Genomic DNA, 20,186 nt, shown 5'->3' with positions numbered 1-20,186 from the left:
TGTATAAGATAGTAGAATCATAGTAAACATGCGTGATGGAACACGACTTGATGAACGAAGCGATCAGCGATCAGTGATTCGGGTGATGGAGCGGTGAAGGCAGGCAACTGATGGAAGCCGGTGCCACCTTTGCTTGCGCTCTGCCGACTGCCGTCTGCCTTCCTCGCCGCCTTCCTTACCTTCCCCCATGCGCTGATCCCAATCATCGTTCTACTTTATCACTCTCAACTGCGAGGACTCTATTGTGAGCTACTTCCCTTGGTAACAGTCAACAAGCTCATCCCAGACCACTTGCCCACTTGCCCACTTGCCCACTTGCACCAATGGGCCAAACCCGCCGCCACATCCCTCTCCACCCGGACCCCCCCAACCCAGGTTCCTCCTCCCGCACCTTCCCCCCTCCCCTTCCCCCTCCCCCTCTCAAAGCATTCACATTCTCCCCTTCCTCCCTCCTCGCCGCACACCAACACGCCGCACTCGCCTACCTCGCCGCGGACCGGATCCACACCCTCACCTCACGACCCCCGGCCGCCACCACCTCGCAACCCGCACAACACCAGTGGCTGTCCGACACGCGCACGAACCAGCTCGCCGCCATCGCCACCATCGGGCACACGGCGCGGTGTGCGCTGTCCATCGCGTCGTGCCCCACCGCCGCCACGCTGACGCTTGCGGGCGCGCTTGCGGGCGCGTCCGCCGACTCGATCGCCGACCTCGTCCTCCTGAGCACCATTGCCAACGCGCGTCCAGACGCAGTGGTGCGCTGCGCCATGCCCGAGTTTAAGCGGCGCGGGATGCATGTCGCTGGGTTGGGAACGCTGGGGGTGTTCCTTGGAGAGTGTTTCCGGGGCTGCGAGGTAGAGTATGATGCTGCGTTTGTGGATGGGTTTGAGGTGGATGAGGATAGGGCGTGGTGGTGGTGGAAGCGTGGGCGCGGGGGAGAAGACGGGGTGGAGGAGGAGGAGGAGGAGGTCGGGTCCAACGGGGACGACGACGGGGTCGAGGAGTGGGGCAACTTTCTGGATGAGTGTGTGTAGCAGTGTCTTTCTCAAAGACGTTGAAGCGCTGTGAATGACATGACGATGCCATAGACTCTGTGTTCCGCATGCTGTGATGTTGGCCTAGACGTTGCGGGTGGGGACGTAGTGGCCACTGATCCACTGATCCACTGATCTACTTGTGGCGGGCGATTTCCATCGCTTTTCCTTTGCCACCCGGGCTTGAGTGCCACCACGGGCTCCCCCTTAGCACCGCTGTTCGTACCGGTATTGGCACATGTCATTGTGCGGTTATTGGAGCATTCCACACAGCTGTAAACCTCGATGGATGCCTTTGCTCACCAGTGATGGGATGGCAAGCGGCCACAGAGGACCCACGCCATCAATCCCCATCAACTAGCAACTGCCACTTTACCATTCACCCACCCACCCTTACACAGTACACGCCCTCGCCTCCCCCCCCCTCACCATGTCCTGTGATCCCCAGAACCCGCACCCACCATACGCCCTTGCCACCCACCTCGTCGTCGTGGCACCCAAAGACCACCCAGCCGTGGTCGAAGACTGCCTGCTGTACAAGTACCTGGCCCTTTCGGCCAGACGCACTTGGACCTGCACGACTTTGTCACCATTCGGGCGCTCGCTTTTGGATTTGCGTTCCGTGTCGTGGCCAGAGAACCGCTTGCCGCCGAGGGTGCGTCGACGCGCAGGGAGTGTATCCTCGCCATTGGGCCTCGGCTCGTCCGCGAGGCTCAGACGTTGGCGCAGAGGGAGCTCATCCGCTGTGCCGTGCGTGGGTAAGTGCAGTAGGACAGAATATACCAGATACACCGCGCATACGCGGGGCACACCATCAGCTATTGCGACACGGCTGACACACGGGTTAGATACAAGCACGCTCTTGCGCTGCGCCACCTCGACGCCATTGCAATGGCCGAGACGGAGGACATTCTGGTCGCGGCTCGCAGGTGTGCGGCTGCGGCTGGCGGGGACGCTGGGGTGGCCATGTCGAGCGCATGTGCAGATGACGCCTACGGTGCGGCGGAGATGCTCGTCGAGATGGTTTCTCAGAAGGACCGAGGGGAGGTGATGGGGAGGGTTGAGCGTCGTGTGCGACGCGACGAGGTAGTGAATGGGGCCTATGGGGCCTGACTCGCTCTGCGACATGCCGTCCCATCGTCCACGACACTACTCTACACGCTCAGGCGTCTTGCCCCATGCACCCCCGCCGGGATATGCCAAGCACGATACCCACGATACCCCGATAGCCCGGTACCCCGGATCCAAGAGAACGGTCCCCGGCCCGTGCCCGCCAACTGTGGCGTTTCACTGCGACCACTGCCGACGACACCACAATAAGACAGAACCCACGCACGTTGCTACTGCACACTCGTTCAACTATCGTCCTCCTTACACATTCTTACAGCCATGACCATCACCCAGCTGAACCACGTCACCCCGCAGGTCGGGGTGTATGCAGACCTGTGCTTTGATGAGGTGACCACTTTCGTGCTCTCCACACAGGGCGCCAAGGCAAGTGTTTTGGTTTGGCTTGGTGGCAACAACAAACGCGCATCGCTAACCAGAGGGTGCAGCAGCAGGATGTGTCCATCACGAGCTCCAGGCCCGACGGCGAGGAGGTGTTCAAAGTCCACGCGGTGGGATCCAAGACGGGTAAGTCACGCTTAGTGCATGCAGCATACAACATGCAAACATGGACACGCAGCCGGAGGCGGAGGCGGGGCATCGAAAAACACAATACGTTTCGTAGCCGCCGCGGCCGCCGCAGGTGTATGTGTTTTCCGGCTGACGCATCACAGTGGTGAGCAAGGGCGATACCGCACTGTTCAAGGGGATCGGCAAGCCCGGCCATGGCCTCGTGTCGTGCGAGGGCAAGGACGGAAACGCCGTCTTGTTTGTGCACGTCCGTCCCAGCTGTGAGTGTCGTGTCTTACTGTGTCGTGTCGCAGCGCCATCCGACGCTGCTCGGAGTACATACTAACATCTGCCAGTTGCCGAAGCCCATGTCGACCTGCGCGGGGGCATCCAGCCGGACCACCGCAGCATCGAGCTTCGCAGCCGTAACCGCACATGGGGCGACGGCTCTGAGATTGTCGCGTACCCGAGCAAGGTCGTGCTCGCCACCGTCGACCGGCTCCAGCCTGCTGCGCACGTGCGCGACGCCGGGGATGAGGTGAGTACGAAGGCTAGCGGCAACCATGCCGGATCCTCTCCTGGCGTGTACCCATGGCTTACAACCCAGCAGTTTGAGATCAAGGTCGCTCCGGGAGTCGACACTTGCATGATTGTCACGCTCTGTGCCGTGTTCAACAAGGCGCTTGCGCAGTAGAACCGCCCATGGTGGCCGAATACCATCCATTTTGTAACCGACAAGGCGATAGGAGTGACACGTTAAAGCAGGGATGAAGAGAAGATTATGTATACATCTACGAAGGAGAAGACGCCCTATGCTTACGAGACCCCGTCAGCGCTTGCGGTATGCACAAGACAGCTGCGCACCCAAATGCAGATCACCGAGAGCCACAGTGCCACCGTCATTTGTTTGTGAATTTGGTTCCGCGATCGCCTTTGCCGCCCATGAGCTTTCACTTCAGCACAGATGCCTGAAGGCCGGTACACCAACCTGCATCGACATTTACCCATCTCCAACGCCCAAAAGCCCCTAGCCCCGGTTTAACTCACAATATGGAAGGCCTCCTCGCTGAGATCAACAAGAAGAAGGAGGCCACCGCAGGCGAGAGCTCGGGCGGCAGCAAGTACATGCGCCGCGGGGAAGCCGAGCGCGCCGCCGAAGCAGCGCGTGAGCGCAAGCGCGACGAGGATCGTCGAAAGCGTGAAGAGGAGGAGGACGCCGAGCGGGAGCGCAAGAGCGAGCGTGCTGGCCGGATGCGCAAGGAGGTGAGTGTGTCTGCTAGGCCCCTATCGAGACGCGAGCTGACATGTCCCCCCAGGCCGAGGCCATGCGCAACGCTTCGCTCTCCGCGCTTGCCGATGGCGACGACACGCCCGGCGGCTCGCCTGCCCCGGACGCCGCGGCCAAAGAGCGCGGTCAGAACATTACGTGGGACGAGTGCGTGCGGCGACTGCGGTCCAAGGGCCAGCCGATCCGCCTGTTCGGCGAGACGGACAAGGACGTCCGCCACCGTCTGCGCGCGCTCGAGCTGCTCGGCGACAGGGGAAGCAAGGACCAGGTCGACTTTAAGCGCGCCGTGGAGGACCTCGAGGCGCGTGAGCTGGAGCGTAAGGCTCGCGGAGAGGACAAGACCCAGGCCGAAAAGGAAAAGAGCGACAAGCGGCGCCAGCCCGATGGCCCGCTGGACCTCGGCCTGATCAAGACAGACTTTAACAAGCTCCACCCGCTGATCTACTGGGCGTTCAAGAACCTCCTCAACGAGTGGGAGGAGTGGCTCGCTGCCAGGCCAGGTGGGTACCAGTGCTTACCCTTCTTCTGACCCAGCAGACGACGTCAGGCGCAGCACAGAAGGCAAGCTGGCCGCGGCCAACCACGCCCAGTCGGCCCAGAACCTCAAGCCCCTCTTCCGCATGCTGCGCAGCCGCGAGGCTCCCGAGGGCGTCGTCCGCCTCCTCGCCGAGGTGGTCCACTACGTCCAGATCCGCTCGTACCAAAAGGCAAACGACGCGTACCTCCGCTTGTCCATTGGAAACGCCGCCTGGCCGCTCGGCGTCACCAGCGTCGGTATCCACGCGCGTTCGTCCCAGGGCAAGATCACAGACAACATTGCGCACGTCCTCAACGACGAGGTGTCGAGAAAGTATATCCAGGCCGTCAAGAGGTGAGTACGAGTACGAGTACGAGTACATGGGCGGGGACGTGTGTCGCGAAAGACACGCACGAGCTGGCGAGTCTGCGCATCGTCACGCAGGACGTCATCGGCCGACGGCAGATGGTGAACGGCACAGGTGGGAGGCGTGCAAGGTGTGCCAGGGTTGTCTCTCTGAGCAAAGGCCGGCACATCACAGCCGCACGTCACCTGCGGTGGCTGCAGTGACATGCACGACCGACGGGCCGGTCATGACGGGGATGACGCCGATGTGTGCGGGAGTCTACGACCACATTGTTCGCCCCCGCTCGCGCCGCCGCCGCCACCGTCGCGCCCTGTTGTTTGTGCCGTGCACGCAGGCGCATTGTACCCTCTTCCAGCCTTCGTGTCCCACCTTACACAGCTCGACGCTGACAATCGCTCTCAGGCTGCTCACCTTCTCGCAAACTGTCCGTCCACCAGACAGCATTTCCCAGATGATGGGTTAGACACTGCTTTTGTTCTGTTTTGTACGCGGGGGGGGGGGGGGGGGGGGGAAGTGTGGGCACCATGTATCATATTAGGCAGCAGGGGGTAGAGGTTTGTACATGAGCATAGGAAAATCGAAAATCGAGAAGGCCGCGAGAGCAGCTCGGTGGCTATATTGCAACTACCAGACCACCGGTAACTGCACTGCCTCGCGGTTCTCGCCAAAAAAGTATATATAAGTGCGTGTAGGGGGATGTGTGGGTGGCCTAGGCAATGGAAGTGGCCAGACGAAAGGGAAGAACTAAGGTGGAGGAGGGGGCGCGCCGACGCATGGACACATGGCGGGCCGTGAGCCACTTGCAGGGGGGCGTGGTGGAGAAGGGATATGGAAGGTCAAGATGGACGATCCGCCGGTGGAAGATCGCATGACCTGACCATTCGATGACGGGTTCGCGTGATGGAGCGAGAATGCAAAAACGCATACCGGCGCGCTTACATGACTGCAGAAAGTGTCAGTGGACATTTTGTCGGGGGTCGCTATGTTATCGGCGTACCAAGGCAGCAGCCAGCCTCGGGGGGCGCGTACGGGTCCTCGCCCTTCCTGAGCTCGCCCCAGAGGGACGGGAGGAGTGGGTCGCGGGTCTGGGTGCAGTACGAGATGAGCCTGGAGTTGGATGTCAGCTGGACTGGTTCGTGTGTCTCGAGGAAAGGCCAGAGGCCAGAAGAGGGGGGCATCAATCTGTGTATGAACACAGAACAGAGCCACGAGACTTTGGGGAATGAAGACATGCTGCTGCATCCTCGATGCCCACGCCCGTCGCCAGGTGGACATGCAACAGCGTCGACGACGACGGCCGCTGCCAGTCTCGGTTGTGCGTGCGCAATGGTGCCGGATAACAGCTGCGTAGACAGTACGCCATACAAGCCAGGCGGCGGCCAGGACGCCACCACGCAGGCTGCAGGCTGGCGCGCCGTGACTCGACTGGATGACTGTGACAACCAACATCGGCCGCCGTGACGCTCCCAGCAGCCCACTCTGGCATCCTTTGCTCGACGAGAGAGCGGGAAGCAGTGGCGAGTGCACACGAGCATCAACAGAGCATACTGAAGCCCTGCCGTGCAGGTTGCAGCGGTCGCCGTTGCCGTTGCCGTCGGCCGAGCCGGGCAGGAACACCGCAGGGAACGCGTCGCCACTGCCCGGCTGCGCTGATGTGATCATATCCGGGACCCGCCGTCCTCATTGTCGCGCAACCCACGACGAGCAGAATGGCAAAGAGAAGAGAACGCCCAGAAGCCGTCTACTCACGACATGCTGGCCTCGCTGACGCGAATCCTGGGGCGGGCGAGGTCCTCCTTGAGGCGCAGGTTGTGCTCCTGGAGGCGACGGAGACGGAGCTCGGCCATGGTGTTCTTTGTGCGGCGGGGTGGGCCGGATGCCGAGCTGGCGCTGCCGGGCTGGAGGGCCATTGCGATGGAGGTGTGTCGAGGGAGGAGGATGAGGGAGATGGGGGAGGAAGGCGATTGATGGGAGGGGGACGGTTGAACGACAAAGAGTTGACTGTCCCTTTGCTTGGCTCTTTTGGACGCCTCTCGCTCTCCTTTGTGGCCTCTGGCTCGCTCGCTCGCTCAGGTACTACCTGTATTGTATTGCAGGCTGGCGTGTCAATTTTGCTCCCGTGGAATTTTACTTCCGCTGGATTCGTGCGGGAACGCGAATGTGGAGGCAGACACGGCAGTTTGGCTCTCGGTCTCTCGGACCTCTCTTTTTCTCTTCTCTCTTCTTCATCTCTCTTCCACTCCTTTTTTCTATCGCCATCACATTCACAGTCACTGCGGTCACTGCGGTCACTGCGGTCACTGCCTATCTGCATCACACACGCCCAAGACGTTCCATTGTGCTCACTGCTAACTTTTCCCCCTCCTCCCCCCTCCTCCACCTCTTCATCTTCTCTCCCTCCCACCCTCCCCTCCCCCTCCCCACCCCACCCCACACCCCCGCGATCCGCTAGCGCCTCCACGTTCTTTTCACGAAAAGAACGCGCGCGCCGGCCCCTGCCAGCTTTACTCCCGTAGCTGGCGGTACCCGGTCGCGGGGTAGACAGAACCCCACTTTGCAGGCTGACACCTGCTTTAAGAGTGGGAGAGCCTTCTCTCCTACGGGAAGTTGGTTCTTACTGGCCTTGATATAAGCCGGAGGCCCGCCATACGTCCACTCCGTTGGGGTGTACGTAGATTCGCAGGCCTTGACTCGGGCCCAGGATATTCTCTTCTTCTGTCTTCTCTCCCTCTTTTTTTTTTCTCTCTTTCTCTTGTAGCGTTATATGCCAAAATTCCCTTCCCCCCTGCCTCCTCCTTTTGCTTCACTGATAGTTTGACCCACAACACTATCGGTCGTGTCCCAAGGCAGAACCAGAACATACACATACACATGAGAGCGTACATGGGATCGATGGAATACAACAGCGCTGTTTACAAGGCATATGCTGTCTAACCAAATGGCGGTGACGGTCAGCGGTTCGAGCGGCGGCGGCGGTAGTTGTTGACGGTGGCGTGGCTCGAGTCCAGACGGTCTTGCTTCAACTCCTTGCGGACTTGAGGAACAGTGTCGACAAATCCGACAAGCTTGGCAAGTTCCCCGCAGAAGTCGACCCAGACCTCCACGATGTCGCGGCCAACGTTCGGCTGCTTGACATTGTACTTGGCAACGTGCGCCTTGATGGTCGCACTGTTCACCTCGCTGTAGAGGTTCCATGTGGCTCCCATGGGCTTGGTAATGGCACGGTACATGCGCACCTGGACGACGTCGGGCGAGGAGTCGTCGAGAGAGCTCACTGGCCAACGACGAACGAGTTTGTTGCAAGCGAGTAATGGCCGTCCGAGTCCATCAGGCCAGCGGGCAACTGCAGACGGACTGCGCGCGTGTTGAACAAGTACATCAATGGAATGTGCTTGCGGTCGGCCGCCGGTCCGCGGCCTCCGCGATCTGTCACCACGTTGAGGGACCGAAGGCTGTTGAGCAGCTTGTTCGGGCCACGGTGATAGTCGCCCGATGGGTTGGCGTCGAATGTCTGGTCGACCAGTTGGTCGACGAGCTGATCCATCTCCTCACCGAGAATGTCGCCGTAGTAGCGGCCATCGAGGTTTAGACGGAGGCTTCGGCCTTGACGGCGATGCATAGCGGGGCACGGGTTGAGACGTGACCGTATGTGCCGTGTTGGTGGTGATGCCATCGACCAGGGTGACCCAACGGCACCGCTCGAGGCCGGGGCGACGGTTCTGCACAGTAGCAGCGTCCGAGTACGTGACGCTGCGGCAGACTTTGCCCATTTCACGCATCAAAGTATCGGCCGATGTGACAGGTTCGGGTTCTGTAACAACGTGTGATGCTACCGCAAAGAGGCGAGCGTTGGGGCCGCGTGGAGAGCCGCCGCGAGATTGGTTGCCGTACCAGGTTTGGGTAAGGCATTCGACCATGCGGTGGTTGTCGCTGCTGTGAACGTGGCGCTTGGCCAAGGACCGAGTGACATAGATGCAACCGGAGCAACGATAGCCGGGTTCTTGAGCCAAGCCGGGGACCGGGAGAGCAAAGTCGCCGTCAATGGTGATGACCGAGGAGACGATGTTGGATTCGTGGAGGGGGTATGATGGGTTGGAGAGGAACGGCGTAAAGTCAAACTTGTCCTTTGGGGGCGCGTGGCTACGAAAGTGTTCGACCAAGGCCTTTTCAGTCTTGAACACGCCATGCCGGCAGACCTCGCACAAGACGGTACGGTGCGCAGAGTGATCGCCACCGCCGAGAACGACATTCAGCCTCGCCTTGATGTCGTCGTCGGTGCCGCCTGCGTACTCGACGGCTTTGTAGTTCCTGTAGCTCCTGTCGACCAGGACCAGAGACAGCGAGGTTGCAGCAGAACAGTCGAAACCGGGCAGGCTGGCGGACTTTTGCAGTGCCATGATGTTGACGCGGTGGAGAAGGCCGACACCAGGGCGGGGCTCGACGACCTCGCGAGGCTTTCCGTCGGGGCCGAGAATGTGGTCGCCGACTTTGAGTTGGCCAAGCTCGACCTTCTTCCCCTTGTAGCCTGTCACGAGGGTGGAGTTGGCGTATGCATGGCCTGGAACCCTGGAACGCGTCAACTTGGGAAGCCCATGCGAAATCGTTTTGCTCAATAACTCACCTGGTCGCGTCCGCAGACTGCCAGAGGATTGCAAGAGGTGGCGCAAAGGTGGGGACGTGTACGCCGTGAGAACTGTGAAGAGATTAGTTTTGCGCCCCTAGAAGCGTGGGACAATGGGACACTTACATGGCAGTGGCGACTCTGCTGCGTTGGTTGGCACAGCCGATGTAAGGCTGGCTAGAAAGGGACATGGTGGGGGTGAGAGCGTTGTTTGACGAGTATAGGAGGTTAGCTAGGATGTGTGTGTGTGTGGTGGCTGTCGAGTCGATGGTGGAGTGGGAGATGGGAGATGGTGGACAGAGTCGGTTTCCAAGCGCTTAAAGCCTGGCAGGATGCCTCTCAAAGCGATCAAAGCTGTTCTGCTGTTCTGTAGACGATCAAAGCAGTGTCGTCTCACGGCCAGTAACCAGTTAAAGGCGACGGGCGATCTTTTTGCGTCTTTTATTTCTGCAGCAAGCGGCAATCTTGTTGCGTCTTTTGTTTCTGCACGTGTTCACATCGAGTCGCCAACGTCGCCATGTCGCCACGCCGCGCACGCCGCCACACGTCATGGACGTAGACAAATGCCCTACACGTAACCGCAATCCCTTCAAGTCTTGATCCTCTGACCCGGTCCTCTGGACATGCTCCAGGGCCAATTTCAGGAGCTACTGTACTGTACATATGTAGCTACTGTAGAGCCTGAGAACATCGCCTGCAAACGGGACCCAGTGGCCGCCGTGCGCAGTCGCGTGACCCAGAGGACTCGAGCGCTCGAGCCCAAGGAGCATGATGGGGCTTGGTCGGGCCAGAGCGGGACGGAAGGTGTGTGTAGGAAGGTGTCGACTATGTCACGCGTGTCGGAGCTCCAGCGATCAACAAACCACTGTCCCAACCCCGGCCCCTCTCGCTTCGAAAAAAGCCGTCGACGTGGTGGATGACTCGGTCCTTTCGCTGATCGTTGTCGGAAAGCACATGTGGGTGGATCGGGCAGTTTGCCACCCAGACAGTCGCCTCCAAGTTGATTCGAGCCGTTGCCATATCGATGCCAGAGCATTTCGTGACTGTGCCGATGCCAAAGTTGTTATCAGGGAGTTTTGTCCACCATTGTCGAACCTCTGTTGGTGAATCATCGTTCCGGTATCGGGTTGCGCGGCTCGTCCCGGCCTTCCAGCCCTCTCATTTCTGGGAATGGTAGAGATGGACATGGTGGGTGAATGTGAGGCTCAACGGTTGCGTACTTGATGCCTCCCTGGTACGACAAAACTTGTTCGATAGACGTGGCGCGTTCCGACAGAAGACCGACAACCTCAGGCTCATCGAAGTTTCAGATGGCTGTTGACTTGCGTGAACCATCGCCCAGCCACAGGCCAAAGAACTGGGGGTGTAGGGGGGTCGTCCTTGTCCGGAAAGTCCATCGCGCCGGCGCGAGCGACGCGCCAGAGCTTCTGCTCGTTGGGCGGCATGGCCAAGTATGCCGCGAGTTCCAGGTACTGGTATTTCAGCCGGTCGACCTCCATGGCACTCAGCGCCGGGTCGTCGTGCACCGACGTCAAGTGTCACCGGGCCTACGAAATTGTACCTCTTGTACGCCTGGACAAACAGGTAGGGGTCGGATTGTCCACACTGCATGAGGTTCATGCCTGGAATAGCGGCATCGACCCTGCTGTAGCGCATGGGCTTGTCCATATCCGATCTCTCAATTTGCCAGCGTGTCGTGAGGTTACCGAGGGTGATTCCACTGTCTTGATGTGCGCGCGCAAATGTAACGGCAGCGTCATAGGCCGCCTCTTTGCTTGCATACCAAGTCGTTTTGTGCCCTCCCGCCGATTGACCCGTGAACGTCTGGTCGAAACTGAAGTAGACCAAGCGAGTGCTTCTTGACAAATCGTCGTTGAAGACCCGAATTTTCACCGAGTAGGCTTTGGGGCCAACGCACACGTTCATGACACCATTGAGCTGGTTTATCAAGCGCGTGCGTCCCGAGCATTCAGTCCGTACCTCGAGCATCCAGGCGACTCCATGTTTAATGGCGTCGACGAAAGACTGCACGTCGTGGACGGCCCTGTCCTCTGGCACATCGCCTGCCTCCGGCTGGGACAGTGGTTCAGTTGGGAACTCGCCGCCGCCCAGCAGCGAGTTCAATCGTTCCGTGATGATTTGCTCGTCCACACCACTGTGCTTCACCAGCATCGCAGCCGTATGGCTGTACGGCACGCGCACCATGGAAAGTGTTGTTGTAGGTGAACCTAGAAGTGGCCGTCGGTTTCGCTTCGACTTGCCACCACTGAGCCCGACGGAAAAAAGTTAACCGGTGCCAGACGTCACATCTAGCACCTCGCACGAGCTGCCATCAGGGCCCAACAACCGGTCGCCGCGACGGACGCTGCCAATCTCGACAACCTTGCCCTCGGCGGTCGTCACTAGGGTTGAACTGGCGTACGCTGCACCAGGTGCACTCAATGGAATTAGCAAGGTTTCCTTTGCAATGGAACAACATGTCCTCGTTGGCTCACCGGATGCCCGTTGTCGCCTGGGCGCCTGCAGTGACGTTGTTGCCCTTGAACGATCCTTTAGAAGGATAGCTGTGTGGAGGAAGAAGACCTCAGTGTTTGTGCAATACAGCGTGATAGTAATTGAGACACTCACAGGTATTTATGGGTGTGGTTGTCGTGGCCCGTTGGACTGGTCATTGTGGCGCTTTCAGCCAAGTGGCGGTGCCATACATAGGCACCGAAGGGCTCGGCCGACGTCCCAGACGAGACAGAATTGTGTGTTGGTATATTTGTTGCAAAACTGTAAGTATGCTGTTGGGTGCCGTGTGTTGAGAAGCGTCGACGTGTGCGCCCCTTCCCTCTGGCCATGGTGAAGACCAAAAGGATCGCCCCCACTGCGAGAGCGGCGTGATACCCGCCCCCTCCTGTGCCCACCCAGCCAGCCATCTGTCACTCCATCTCACTCCATCTCACTCCATCTCACTCCATCTCACTCCGGCGTCTTACCCTAGGCATTAACTGTGGGACCGGGATGCGGTCGTCGTTCTCGTCAGTGAACTGAAATATGCCCGCCATCGTCACTGGTCATTTCACGCAACATTGTTGATTACATTATGGCTACAACGGTTTAAAGAACATCTTCAGACCCTTTGGCTTGGGCTGGGCATCATCACTTTGCTCGCCCCTCGCATCCCACTTCCGCTTGGCACCCGCGCTCGAGCCTACGAACGCCAACGGGTCGCCCTTGTTTTCCTTTTTCGAACCCCCAGGACTTGGCTTTACAAACGCTAACGGATCCTTCTTGGTCGCTATCGGTCTCGCGTTTGAGCCGGGTTTAACCCGCGCAAGCGGATCGCTCTTGGTCTCCTTCTTGATACCGGGCTTGACGTCGACGTCGACCTCTGTCTTGACATCCAGCGCTCGCACACCTGAGCGCGAGGTGGTCGGAGCAGCGGCGCGGAAGGGATTATGACCTGCTTGACGGCCTGTCGGGCGTTGCGAGGCAGACGACGAGGCGCGGCAGAATGGAGTAGGCTTAGTGCTCTGTGACGAGGGACCGGCGACTTCACCACGGACAAACGGTGAAGGTTTGGCCTTTTGCGACACCGTTCCCGTCGGCTCGGCGCGGCTGGGCTTACGCTCCGGTGACGACGCTAGCCTTGTTGGCGATGGAGACGACCACGGCGAGAATGCGTTGGCGACCATCTGTGGCTGCGAGGAGGAGCCCACAGCGCGCTTGACGTCTTGCGTAAACGACAAGATATCTGCCACGTCTGCAGTGTTACGCTTGCGGACTCGAATCACGTCGTCTGGCTTGTTGCTCACCCCACCGACAGCCCACGCCAACCGTGTCCATTCCGGGTGGGCCATGCGGACCATCATAAGGTGCACGCTGCCCCCGACCAAATCGTCGCCGTCCTCGTCTTCCCTAGCAAGACGCCTGGCGTTGGTGGAGAAGAACGCGCGGCTGCGCTCGTTGGCATCGCCTCCCGGGTCCTTGAACGCCTTGCCGACAATGTGTGGGTGCGAATATTCCGACGACCACTGGTAGGCGCCACTCTTTTTGTCGGCTGCTTCCTGCGCCCACATCTCGCGTCTCTCGCGCCACTCGCGGTCCATACGCCTCTCGGGTGGGGCAACACCGGCCGACATACACTTGAGAGCGTGGGCTTCCTCCGCTTCAAACTCGAGAGCGAGAGCGAGCTTCTTCCGCTTGGCATGCTCCTCGTCGACAATTCTCTCTACTCCCGAACCGTACAGCTGTCCCACGCCGCCGGAGACGAATCGACTCGCTTCTTTCCCTCCTAGCATGCGGCTCGCACGTTGACTAACCAACGGTGCGTGAAGCCACTCGTCGCGCGGAGGTTCGTCAGCGTGTACGAGGTGCAGTGCGAGGTATCGTCTTCCAGCGCCTGTGGGGAGGTCTGGCTTGAGGAGCGTGAGACAGAGCTTGTTGAGAACATCTTCAGACTCGTCGCTTGGCGTGAACAGGCCCTTCAAGCCTTCGGTACATGACTGGAACGGCGGCTGGAGGCCACCAAAGAGCGAGGTACCGGTACGGTTGAGAATACCCAACGCCGCTTCGGTACATGAGGTATCGCGCACATCTGAAAGTCAGCTAGGGCAGAAGCCTTTTCAGCTCACCGAGGACGCTCAGACCCGGCCATCGTGCAAAGCTGCGCATACTCCTATCTCCCACCCCCATGCAGCTGTGAAGATACCACGCTCGAAGACGGCACATTCCCCGCCCCTCTTCAAATTCTGTGGGGAGCACAAGGGCAGCAGAGAGCATGCGGATGCCGTCGTCCGTTACTCGGCTGCACCCCTTCATCCGCAGCACCGTGAGGTGCGTGCACCAGCGAAGGTTTTGCAGGGAATTGTCGTCCACGGAAGCATTGATGCCGCTTAGTGATAGTGTTGTGAGGAGGGAGAATGTGTCGAGGTTGAGGGACTCGAAGAGGCGCGGCAAGGCGGTGAAGGGGTGTTCGTAACGGGCCACCTTGTTTTGGGGAAGCTGAGCGCATGTCATGTGGGTAGGTAGGGCGAGCGTGTGACTTGGGGTCTTCTCTACTCCGCCCTCGGGGTCCGCTAGCACAGAGTATGCCCACATCGTCGCCTCGTCTGGTCTTGCGCGCGATACCGGGTCCGCCTGTCCTCCACCAGCCGGATATCGCCTGTCGGCACGGACGCGAGCCATGACGACACCAGCAAGGATGGGGGGCAGAGCAGCCAGTGTGGTGGGGTCATAGGTCTCAAAGCTGCGCGAGATGACCGAGAGGCAACAGGATCGCAGGCTATCGGCCTTGCCGCGGTGGGTCGTCGGTCGGTCGGCGGCGGCAGGGTTGATGCGCGCGAGGGGGAGCGGACGGAGGAGCCATAGTGGAGTAACTACACCGGTCGTGCTGATGGGGGTCAGCTTCGGAGGTGGAGAGGGACAAACATGAGGGTCTGGTCTGTGACCTCACCTCCGAGACCGCCGTATGCTGTCTCGTTCATGGCGGTGGTGGTGGTTGTTGTTGTTGAGAAATTACCAACGCGTAATGTTGACGCGGTGGCCAGCCCAAAGCAGTCGCGTCCAATTTGCTTCCGCCTTCCATTAGCTGGGTGGCGAGCGGACTGCTAGTCGTAATAACAACAAGGGATTAGCCTAATAGGAGAGACGGGACGGGACCTAAACTGATAGGGACACTCAACACCAGTAAAGTATGAAGCTGCGTTGCCGGACTGGTTAATTGGGGTGGGCCCGCCTTTAATACCTAGATTCCGTGCGCGTACGTGGATGGATGGCTCCTGGCCCGAGCCATTCCCCGTCCGGGGCGTCCAGGGCTGCACCCGACCGCAAGAGAGCACCTCTGAAGAATCCACAGGATTACGACCGACCGAGAGGGTGCTGGGGGCGAGCGAGGGGTGGAGTGGAGCGGGGGAGTAGGCGCCTAATACGAGGGTTCGAATCTTGAGATCGAGATCGAACCCGACCATCTAGAGTACTCTACTTATTGTACTCCACTTCTTGTTTTTGATTGTTCCGATCCGATAAAGTGGCGGTTGGCGACGGTTATGCAACTCACGTACACACGTATTGTCCACCACACATCACCGCGCCCACAAACTTGTGGTCACCAGTGACGACCAGGAAACGACCTCCGAGGTGCATACATTCAACATGGATGCAGTGGTTGGCAAGGCTTGGATGGAAACCGCTACCGTGCCCATAGGCTTGCGAGCATGCGCTCTTTGCCCACCCCTGGCGATCATGTATCAGTTGTTGCTTCCCGTAGATCACTTTTCTCTTCCTCTCTCGCACTCCACAACCATTTCTCTTTTGGTCTCTTCTCTTTACAACCAAAACACCACCACTCCATCCATCATGTCGACCACGCACCTCGCTGGCGAGCCCCGCGAGCAGGACGACGAGCAGGGAAACGTGGCGGCTTCCAGTGCCTCGCCCAAACAGCACCAGAACGCCACGGAGGATGCTGTTGGCGACGGCGGTGCTCTTCTCCCTCGCGACCCCACGATCGACCACACCGGCAAGAGCAGCAAAAGCACCGCAACCATCCCCACCAAGCGCAAGGCGAGCGAGCAAGTCGACTCCAGGTCTGACAAGGACGACTGGCCTGACGACGATGAGGAAGACGAGCAAGAAGGCCAGGCAACCCAAGCCCTCCAAGCTCTCCACATCAGCCACGGTAAGCACACACTCGCCAAAGCCAATGGGTTACTGCTGACTGCTCAGAGGAGGATGACTCTGACGAAGGTACGGCAATGTCTCACGCATCTCGATCGACTAGGGTACTGACAGCCGCAGATGGTATCGACCCACTCCTGTTAGCCATGGAGGGACACGCGGAGGTAAGTGACCAGGGCAATGTGTCGCATGTATTTGCTGACCCGCAACCCCCAGGCTTATGCGGTGCGTTACAGATCTCACAAGAGGCATCCAACTGATAATAGCGCCTTGAACTGGCTGGTGACATCCTGGTGTCGTACGGTAGCCCCGCGCGCGCTCCCTTTGCCGTCCAGAAGGTCAGTCAGACGTGTGTCGCGCTGGTGGTCATTCAGGTGCTGATTTAGCAGGAGTACAGGGAGGCCGCAGACGCGTACCTTGTGTTTATTGACCGCCGCGATACCATGCGCGCTGCGAAGTAGTAGGCGGTTGGTGTGCACATAAGGCAGTCATGCATAAGAGGACCCATTGGGGAGGCATTTTCACCTGACGTGTGTCGGCGAGTGCATATGTACGTGGCACAAATTGTTCACCAAAAGACGGAGTTCGGTCCTTTTCTACAGCAACTGTGTAGTGTCAATGTTGTGTCCTGGACTGTTCTCAAGCACGATACCACTCACCGGAGTAACGCTCACCACAGCTGCACGAAATTCGTTGGAAGCCATCTCGCCCTTCTTGCTTCCCAGACACACAAGAAGGCCGCGGACGCCAGGAAACTCGTCGTCCGACAAGTCCTCTGTAGCTGTCAGCATGGACACATGACTGTTAGGGTGTAACCCAGTAGTACTCACCTGCTGGCCGCAAAGGACAAGGCCATCCTCGCGGATGAACTTGCCGTCACCCGAGATCGAGAGTGCCACCGCTTCACCACAATCAGAGGCCGTCGAGGTGAAGCCCAGGCCAACAGGGGTGCGCAGAGCACGGGCAACCCAGGTGCTGGTGAGGACGACAGCAACACCATAGAGCATATCTGCAGTCCTCGTCATGGAGAGGTTCCTTTTGGTGGTGCTACTCGAGCACCGGAGACCGAGAGAGAGGGCGAGGACGAGGAGTCGTCCATGAGCTTCGTCAACTTGATGGGCAGCTGGACACAGATACTCCTGGAGCCGGGCTTCAAGTTGCTCCGCGCGCTGACAATGCCGGCCAGCAGGTCGAGACGGGCACCAAACGTGTTGTACATGTACACGCTTGGGAGCCGCCTGCTGGCCGGGTCGTCGCGAGCCTCGGTCGGGGCAGCACCGAGGACTCCGAGGGCCGACCACAGCTGTTCGGAAGCTGAAGGGCTGTCCTGGGAGCTGTCGGGGGCGATGAGGAGGAGGTTGGATGCGAGGAATTCGGCTTCCTCGTCGGTGACCTGGCCGTACCATGCACCCTTGCCCTTGAGAGCGCCGTTGGAGGACAAGTCGGCCGGCATCTTGGGCACGGCGAGGGGGAAGAATGAGTGGTAGTCTGGGTCGATTTCCTCCGCCTGCTCTTCTTCCTCCTCACCGCCTCCATCGAAGTCCATAGGCTGGACGTCACCGCTAACCGCTGGGTTGCGGCCAGGGGACTCTTCTGTCGCCTCGTCGGCGTCGGGGCGCTCGTCGTTGTCGTTGTCGTGGTCGGGGCCATCGCCACCCTGGTGCTCTGGACCATCATTGTGGGGAGGAGGGTCGTCCAGGTCCATCACGTTGTCTTCGTCGTGGTCGTTGTTCTTGTCGTCGTCGTCCATGACGTCGAGATCGTGGTCGTCGGCGGCAGTGCCAGCGTCGAGCTCATTATCGGAGGGGGCCTCTTCAGACCAGGTGTAGGTGTCCTGGCTGGTGTGGATGAAGAGGCCCGCCTCGAGACGCGCCGCGCGAATGGTGGAATGCGGGGGGCGCGTCGTGACGGCCGTCGATGTGGCTTGGCGGTACACCAAGGAGTGGTCGAGGTATTCGGCCTTCTTTTTGAGCCAGTCGACAACAGTCGACTCCTCGTGCGCCTTGGCGCCAACGCCGACATCGGACAGCCACGCTCCCAGGAATGTGGGGTCGATGGGGAGGGGCTGGGAGGGGAACTCCACAGGCACGGCCCGGTGGAGAAGACGCTTCTTGCGACCCGCCGCCGAAAGGGAGAGCACGTCGCGGAGACGTGACATCTCAAAGGTGGCACCCTTCGGCGACGGAGCTGCGGCCTCGGTGGCGTCGTTGTTGTCGACACCCTCTTCCTCTTCCTCGTCCTTCTCGTCCTCCTCGTCCTCCTCGTTGTCCAAGCCCTCACCCTCCTTCTCAACAGCGATGTCGCCGTTGAAGTGGAAGAATTGTTGCCTCTTGGGGCCGGAGGCAGGCTGGTAGACGACGGCGAGGAAGGGCGCGGTGCGGCCGTTACGATTCAGGTAGATACCCGGAATCCGGTCGTCCACAACGAGGGAAGAGTGCTGGTGGTAGTCGACCTGCATCTCCTCGTAGCGGTCGGCGAGGTTGTCGACCGTGCGCGTGCGCTTGCTCGTCACAAAAGCCTTGGCGGCGGAGAAGGCCTCGGCGCGACTCTCGAAGGCATGGGTGGCGGTGGAGGTGGCGCGCAGGCCAGTGGTCTTGAACGAGAATACCTCGAGCTTCAGCGCACCCTTGGTCTGGTGGCGGACGATGAACGACGTCGCATCCTCTTGGATTGCGATGTCCAGGAGGGCGTTCATCAGAACCGCACGACTTTTGGGCGTGCACTCGAGGTGCAAGCAACACGAGGCTTCCAGGCGAAGCGAGGCGCCGAAGGAACCTTGAGGCGGTGGACAACGGTTTGCTTTCGCTTGTCGTTGTCCGAGAGGACGAGGGGGTCGGGAAGAGGACCGCCAACGATCCGCTCCAAGGACGCACGGGCCGCCACGCTGCCGCGACCGTAAATCTGCGCGACAGGCGCGACGGTCGTATTGTTGACGGCACAACTCGCCATCGTGTTCTCTGTCGCAAGGAGACGGTCGGCAGCGCTCTTCATGTTGAGGCATGTCATTGTTGCGGGGCCTCGGGCGATCTTGAGGACAAGACGAGGGCGGCAATCCGGGCCACACAACACGTCCCCGACCTTGACGTCCGAGAGCTCCTTGCTCACACCGCTTGCGCAGAGGGCAAGGGTTTCGGGGCCGTGGCCACTGCACAGTCAATAAATGAAAGGTAAAAGTGGTGTCTCAAGAATACTCACGGCAGGCTGTCGCTGGCAGTATTCAGCTCATTGCCTTGCGCTGACACGATGCCGGAGTTGTCCTCAAGTACACCCTGTTGTGTGGGTGCTGGTGTGCTGATGGACTCGGGCGGGCCTGGTTGTTAACATGCTGGGCTTTCCAACATTCGTTACTCACAAGATAGAGTAGGACATGGTTGGTGAGGTTGATGAGGGCGTGTAATGTGTATAAGAGATGAGAAAGAGAGGAGATGGTGAAAGCGTGAGAAGTTGGTGAGAAGTTGGGGGGGAGCGGGCGGCCTCTTGTCCCCTCGTTTCTGTCTTTGTTTGGGCCCGTTGTTCGTGGGGAATGCTGTGTCATGGGAAGCACGGAAGACAAAGAGCTAGAAGCACAAACGCGCCCCACAGATCCACAGAGAACGGAGTGTGCGCTGACAGCCATCCCTTCCTGGCCTCCTGGCACTCCTGGCACACAACAGCACCGGCCCGTCACTTGGCGACCCGCTCTAGTGCTAATGCATAGAAACCGGGTGAGCAGATGTACTAGCTGCTTCTGTTGGTCCAAGAACCATGACTTTGTCACCAGAGATGCAAGAGAGGGGCCATTGTTGAAAGCGATTGGCATCGTCCAGAGAGAAAAAGAGCGGGCCCAGAAGTGGCTGGTCCGATGCCTTGGACGAGTGCCACTATTTTTGTGGTGTTTTTTTGGGCGTTTCTGTTGGGGGTGTCTTTCTCCCTTCTGTCGCTCCTTTGACCCGTATTGTAGCGTTACATACAGCAGCTTTGTTGTATTCTCAGAGGTCTGCTCAAACAATAGTCAAACGTCGTCTTGATGCACACATACATTGCCGAGTGACCCACCTCACGATGGCCTCTGTCGTCGGCTGGAGCGTGGCCGGTGG

At 59.5% G+C, this 20,186-nt stretch overlaps 9 protein-coding genes across 9 annotated transcripts; 4 read left to right on the top strand and 5 right to left on the bottom strand.

Annotated features, from left to right (window-relative positions):
- Positions 1-323: 323 nt before the first annotated feature.
- Positions 324-1,037, top strand: EHS24_004962 (uncharacterized protein; the record flags this gene model as incomplete). The annotated part of the gene is made up of 1 exon (XM_028620504.1): positions 324-1,037. One exon carries the CDS (start codon positions 324-326, stop codon positions 1,035-1,037), a length of 714 nt encoding a protein of 237 aa, XP_028479476.1.
- Positions 1,038-1,467: 430 nt separating this feature from the next.
- On the top strand, positions 1,468-3,348 carry EHS24_004961 (uncharacterized protein; the record flags this gene model as incomplete). Its single annotated transcript, XM_028620503.1, has 7 exons — positions 1,468-1,551; positions 1,599-1,795; positions 1,886-2,126; positions 2,594-2,672; positions 2,819-2,935; positions 3,011-3,192; positions 3,262-3,348. The coding sequence occupies 7 exons, from the start codon at positions 1,468-1,470 to the stop codon at positions 3,346-3,348; spliced, it is 987 nt and encodes a 328-aa protein (XP_028479475.1).
- Positions 3,349-3,704: 356 nt separating this feature from the next.
- PRP18 (mRNA splicing protein prp18) lies at positions 3,705-5,289 on the top strand (the record flags this gene model as incomplete). Its single annotated transcript, XM_028620502.1, has 4 exons — positions 3,705-3,917; positions 3,971-4,442; positions 4,480-4,813; positions 5,229-5,289. The coding sequence occupies 4 exons, from the start codon at positions 3,705-3,707 to the stop codon at positions 5,287-5,289; spliced, it is 1,080 nt and encodes a 359-aa protein (XP_028479474.1).
- Positions 5,290-5,761: 472 nt separating this feature from the next.
- GG1 (Guanine nucleotide-binding protein subunit gamma) lies at positions 5,762-6,736 on the bottom strand (the record flags this gene model as incomplete). Its single annotated transcript, XM_028620501.1, has 3 exons — positions 5,762-5,769; positions 5,824-5,933; positions 6,576-6,736. The coding sequence occupies 3 exons, from the start codon at positions 6,734-6,736 to the stop codon at positions 5,762-5,764; spliced, it is 279 nt and encodes a 92-aa protein (XP_028479473.1).
- Positions 6,737-7,777: 1,041 nt separating this feature from the next.
- Positions 7,778-9,638, bottom strand: EHS24_004958 (uncharacterized protein; the record flags this gene model as incomplete). Its single annotated transcript, XM_028620500.1, has 5 exons — positions 7,778-8,062; positions 8,110-8,422; positions 8,466-9,392; positions 9,448-9,519; positions 9,574-9,638. The coding sequence occupies 5 exons, from the start codon at positions 9,636-9,638 to the stop codon at positions 7,778-7,780; spliced, it is 1,662 nt and encodes a 553-aa protein (XP_028479472.1).
- Positions 9,639-10,742: 1,104 nt separating this feature from the next.
- On the bottom strand, positions 10,743-12,119 carry EHS24_004957 (uncharacterized protein; the record flags this gene model as incomplete). The annotated part of the gene is made up of 6 exons (XM_028620499.1): positions 10,743-10,919; positions 10,978-11,385; positions 11,428-11,675; positions 11,739-11,884; positions 11,943-11,997; positions 12,113-12,119. The coding sequence occupies 6 exons, from the start codon at positions 12,117-12,119 to the stop codon at positions 10,743-10,745; spliced, it is 1,041 nt and encodes a 346-aa protein (XP_028479471.1).
- Positions 12,120-12,539: 420 nt separating this feature from the next.
- Positions 12,540-14,918, bottom strand: EHS24_004956 (uncharacterized protein; the record flags this gene model as incomplete). Its single annotated transcript, XM_028620498.1, has 3 exons — positions 12,540-14,029; positions 14,067-14,810; positions 14,888-14,918. 3 exons carry the CDS (start codon positions 14,916-14,918, stop codon positions 12,540-12,542), a joined length of 2,265 nt encoding a protein of 754 aa, XP_028479470.1.
- Positions 14,919-15,789: 871 nt separating this feature from the next.
- Positions 15,790-16,571, top strand: EHS24_004955 (uncharacterized protein; the record flags this gene model as incomplete). Its single annotated transcript, XM_028620497.1, has 5 exons — positions 15,790-16,111; positions 16,159-16,274; positions 16,327-16,335; positions 16,377-16,459; positions 16,508-16,571. The coding sequence occupies 5 exons, from the start codon at positions 15,790-15,792 to the stop codon at positions 16,569-16,571; spliced, it is 594 nt and encodes a 197-aa protein (XP_028479469.1).
- Positions 16,572-16,706: 135 nt separating this feature from the next.
- EHS24_004954 (uncharacterized protein) lies at positions 16,707-19,479 on the bottom strand (the record flags this gene model as incomplete). Its single annotated transcript, XM_028620496.1, has 7 exons — positions 16,707-16,715; positions 16,770-16,883; positions 16,941-17,119; positions 17,170-18,774; positions 18,852-19,255; positions 19,306-19,317; positions 19,463-19,479. 7 exons carry the CDS (start codon positions 19,477-19,479, stop codon positions 16,707-16,709), a joined length of 2,340 nt encoding a protein of 779 aa, XP_028479468.1.
- Positions 19,480-20,186: the final 707 nt, after the last annotated feature.

Source organism: Apiotrichum porosum (genome assembly GCF_003942205.1).
Source record: "Apiotrichum porosum strain DSM 27194 chromosome Unknown scaffold_2, whole genome shotgun sequence".
In the NCBI taxonomy this organism is placed as follows: domain Eukaryota; kingdom Fungi; phylum Basidiomycota; class Tremellomycetes; order Trichosporonales; family Trichosporonaceae; genus Apiotrichum; species Apiotrichum porosum.
The sequence above is the reverse complement of the archived record's forward strand: the minus strand, read 5'-3'. Positions and strand labels throughout refer to the sequence as shown.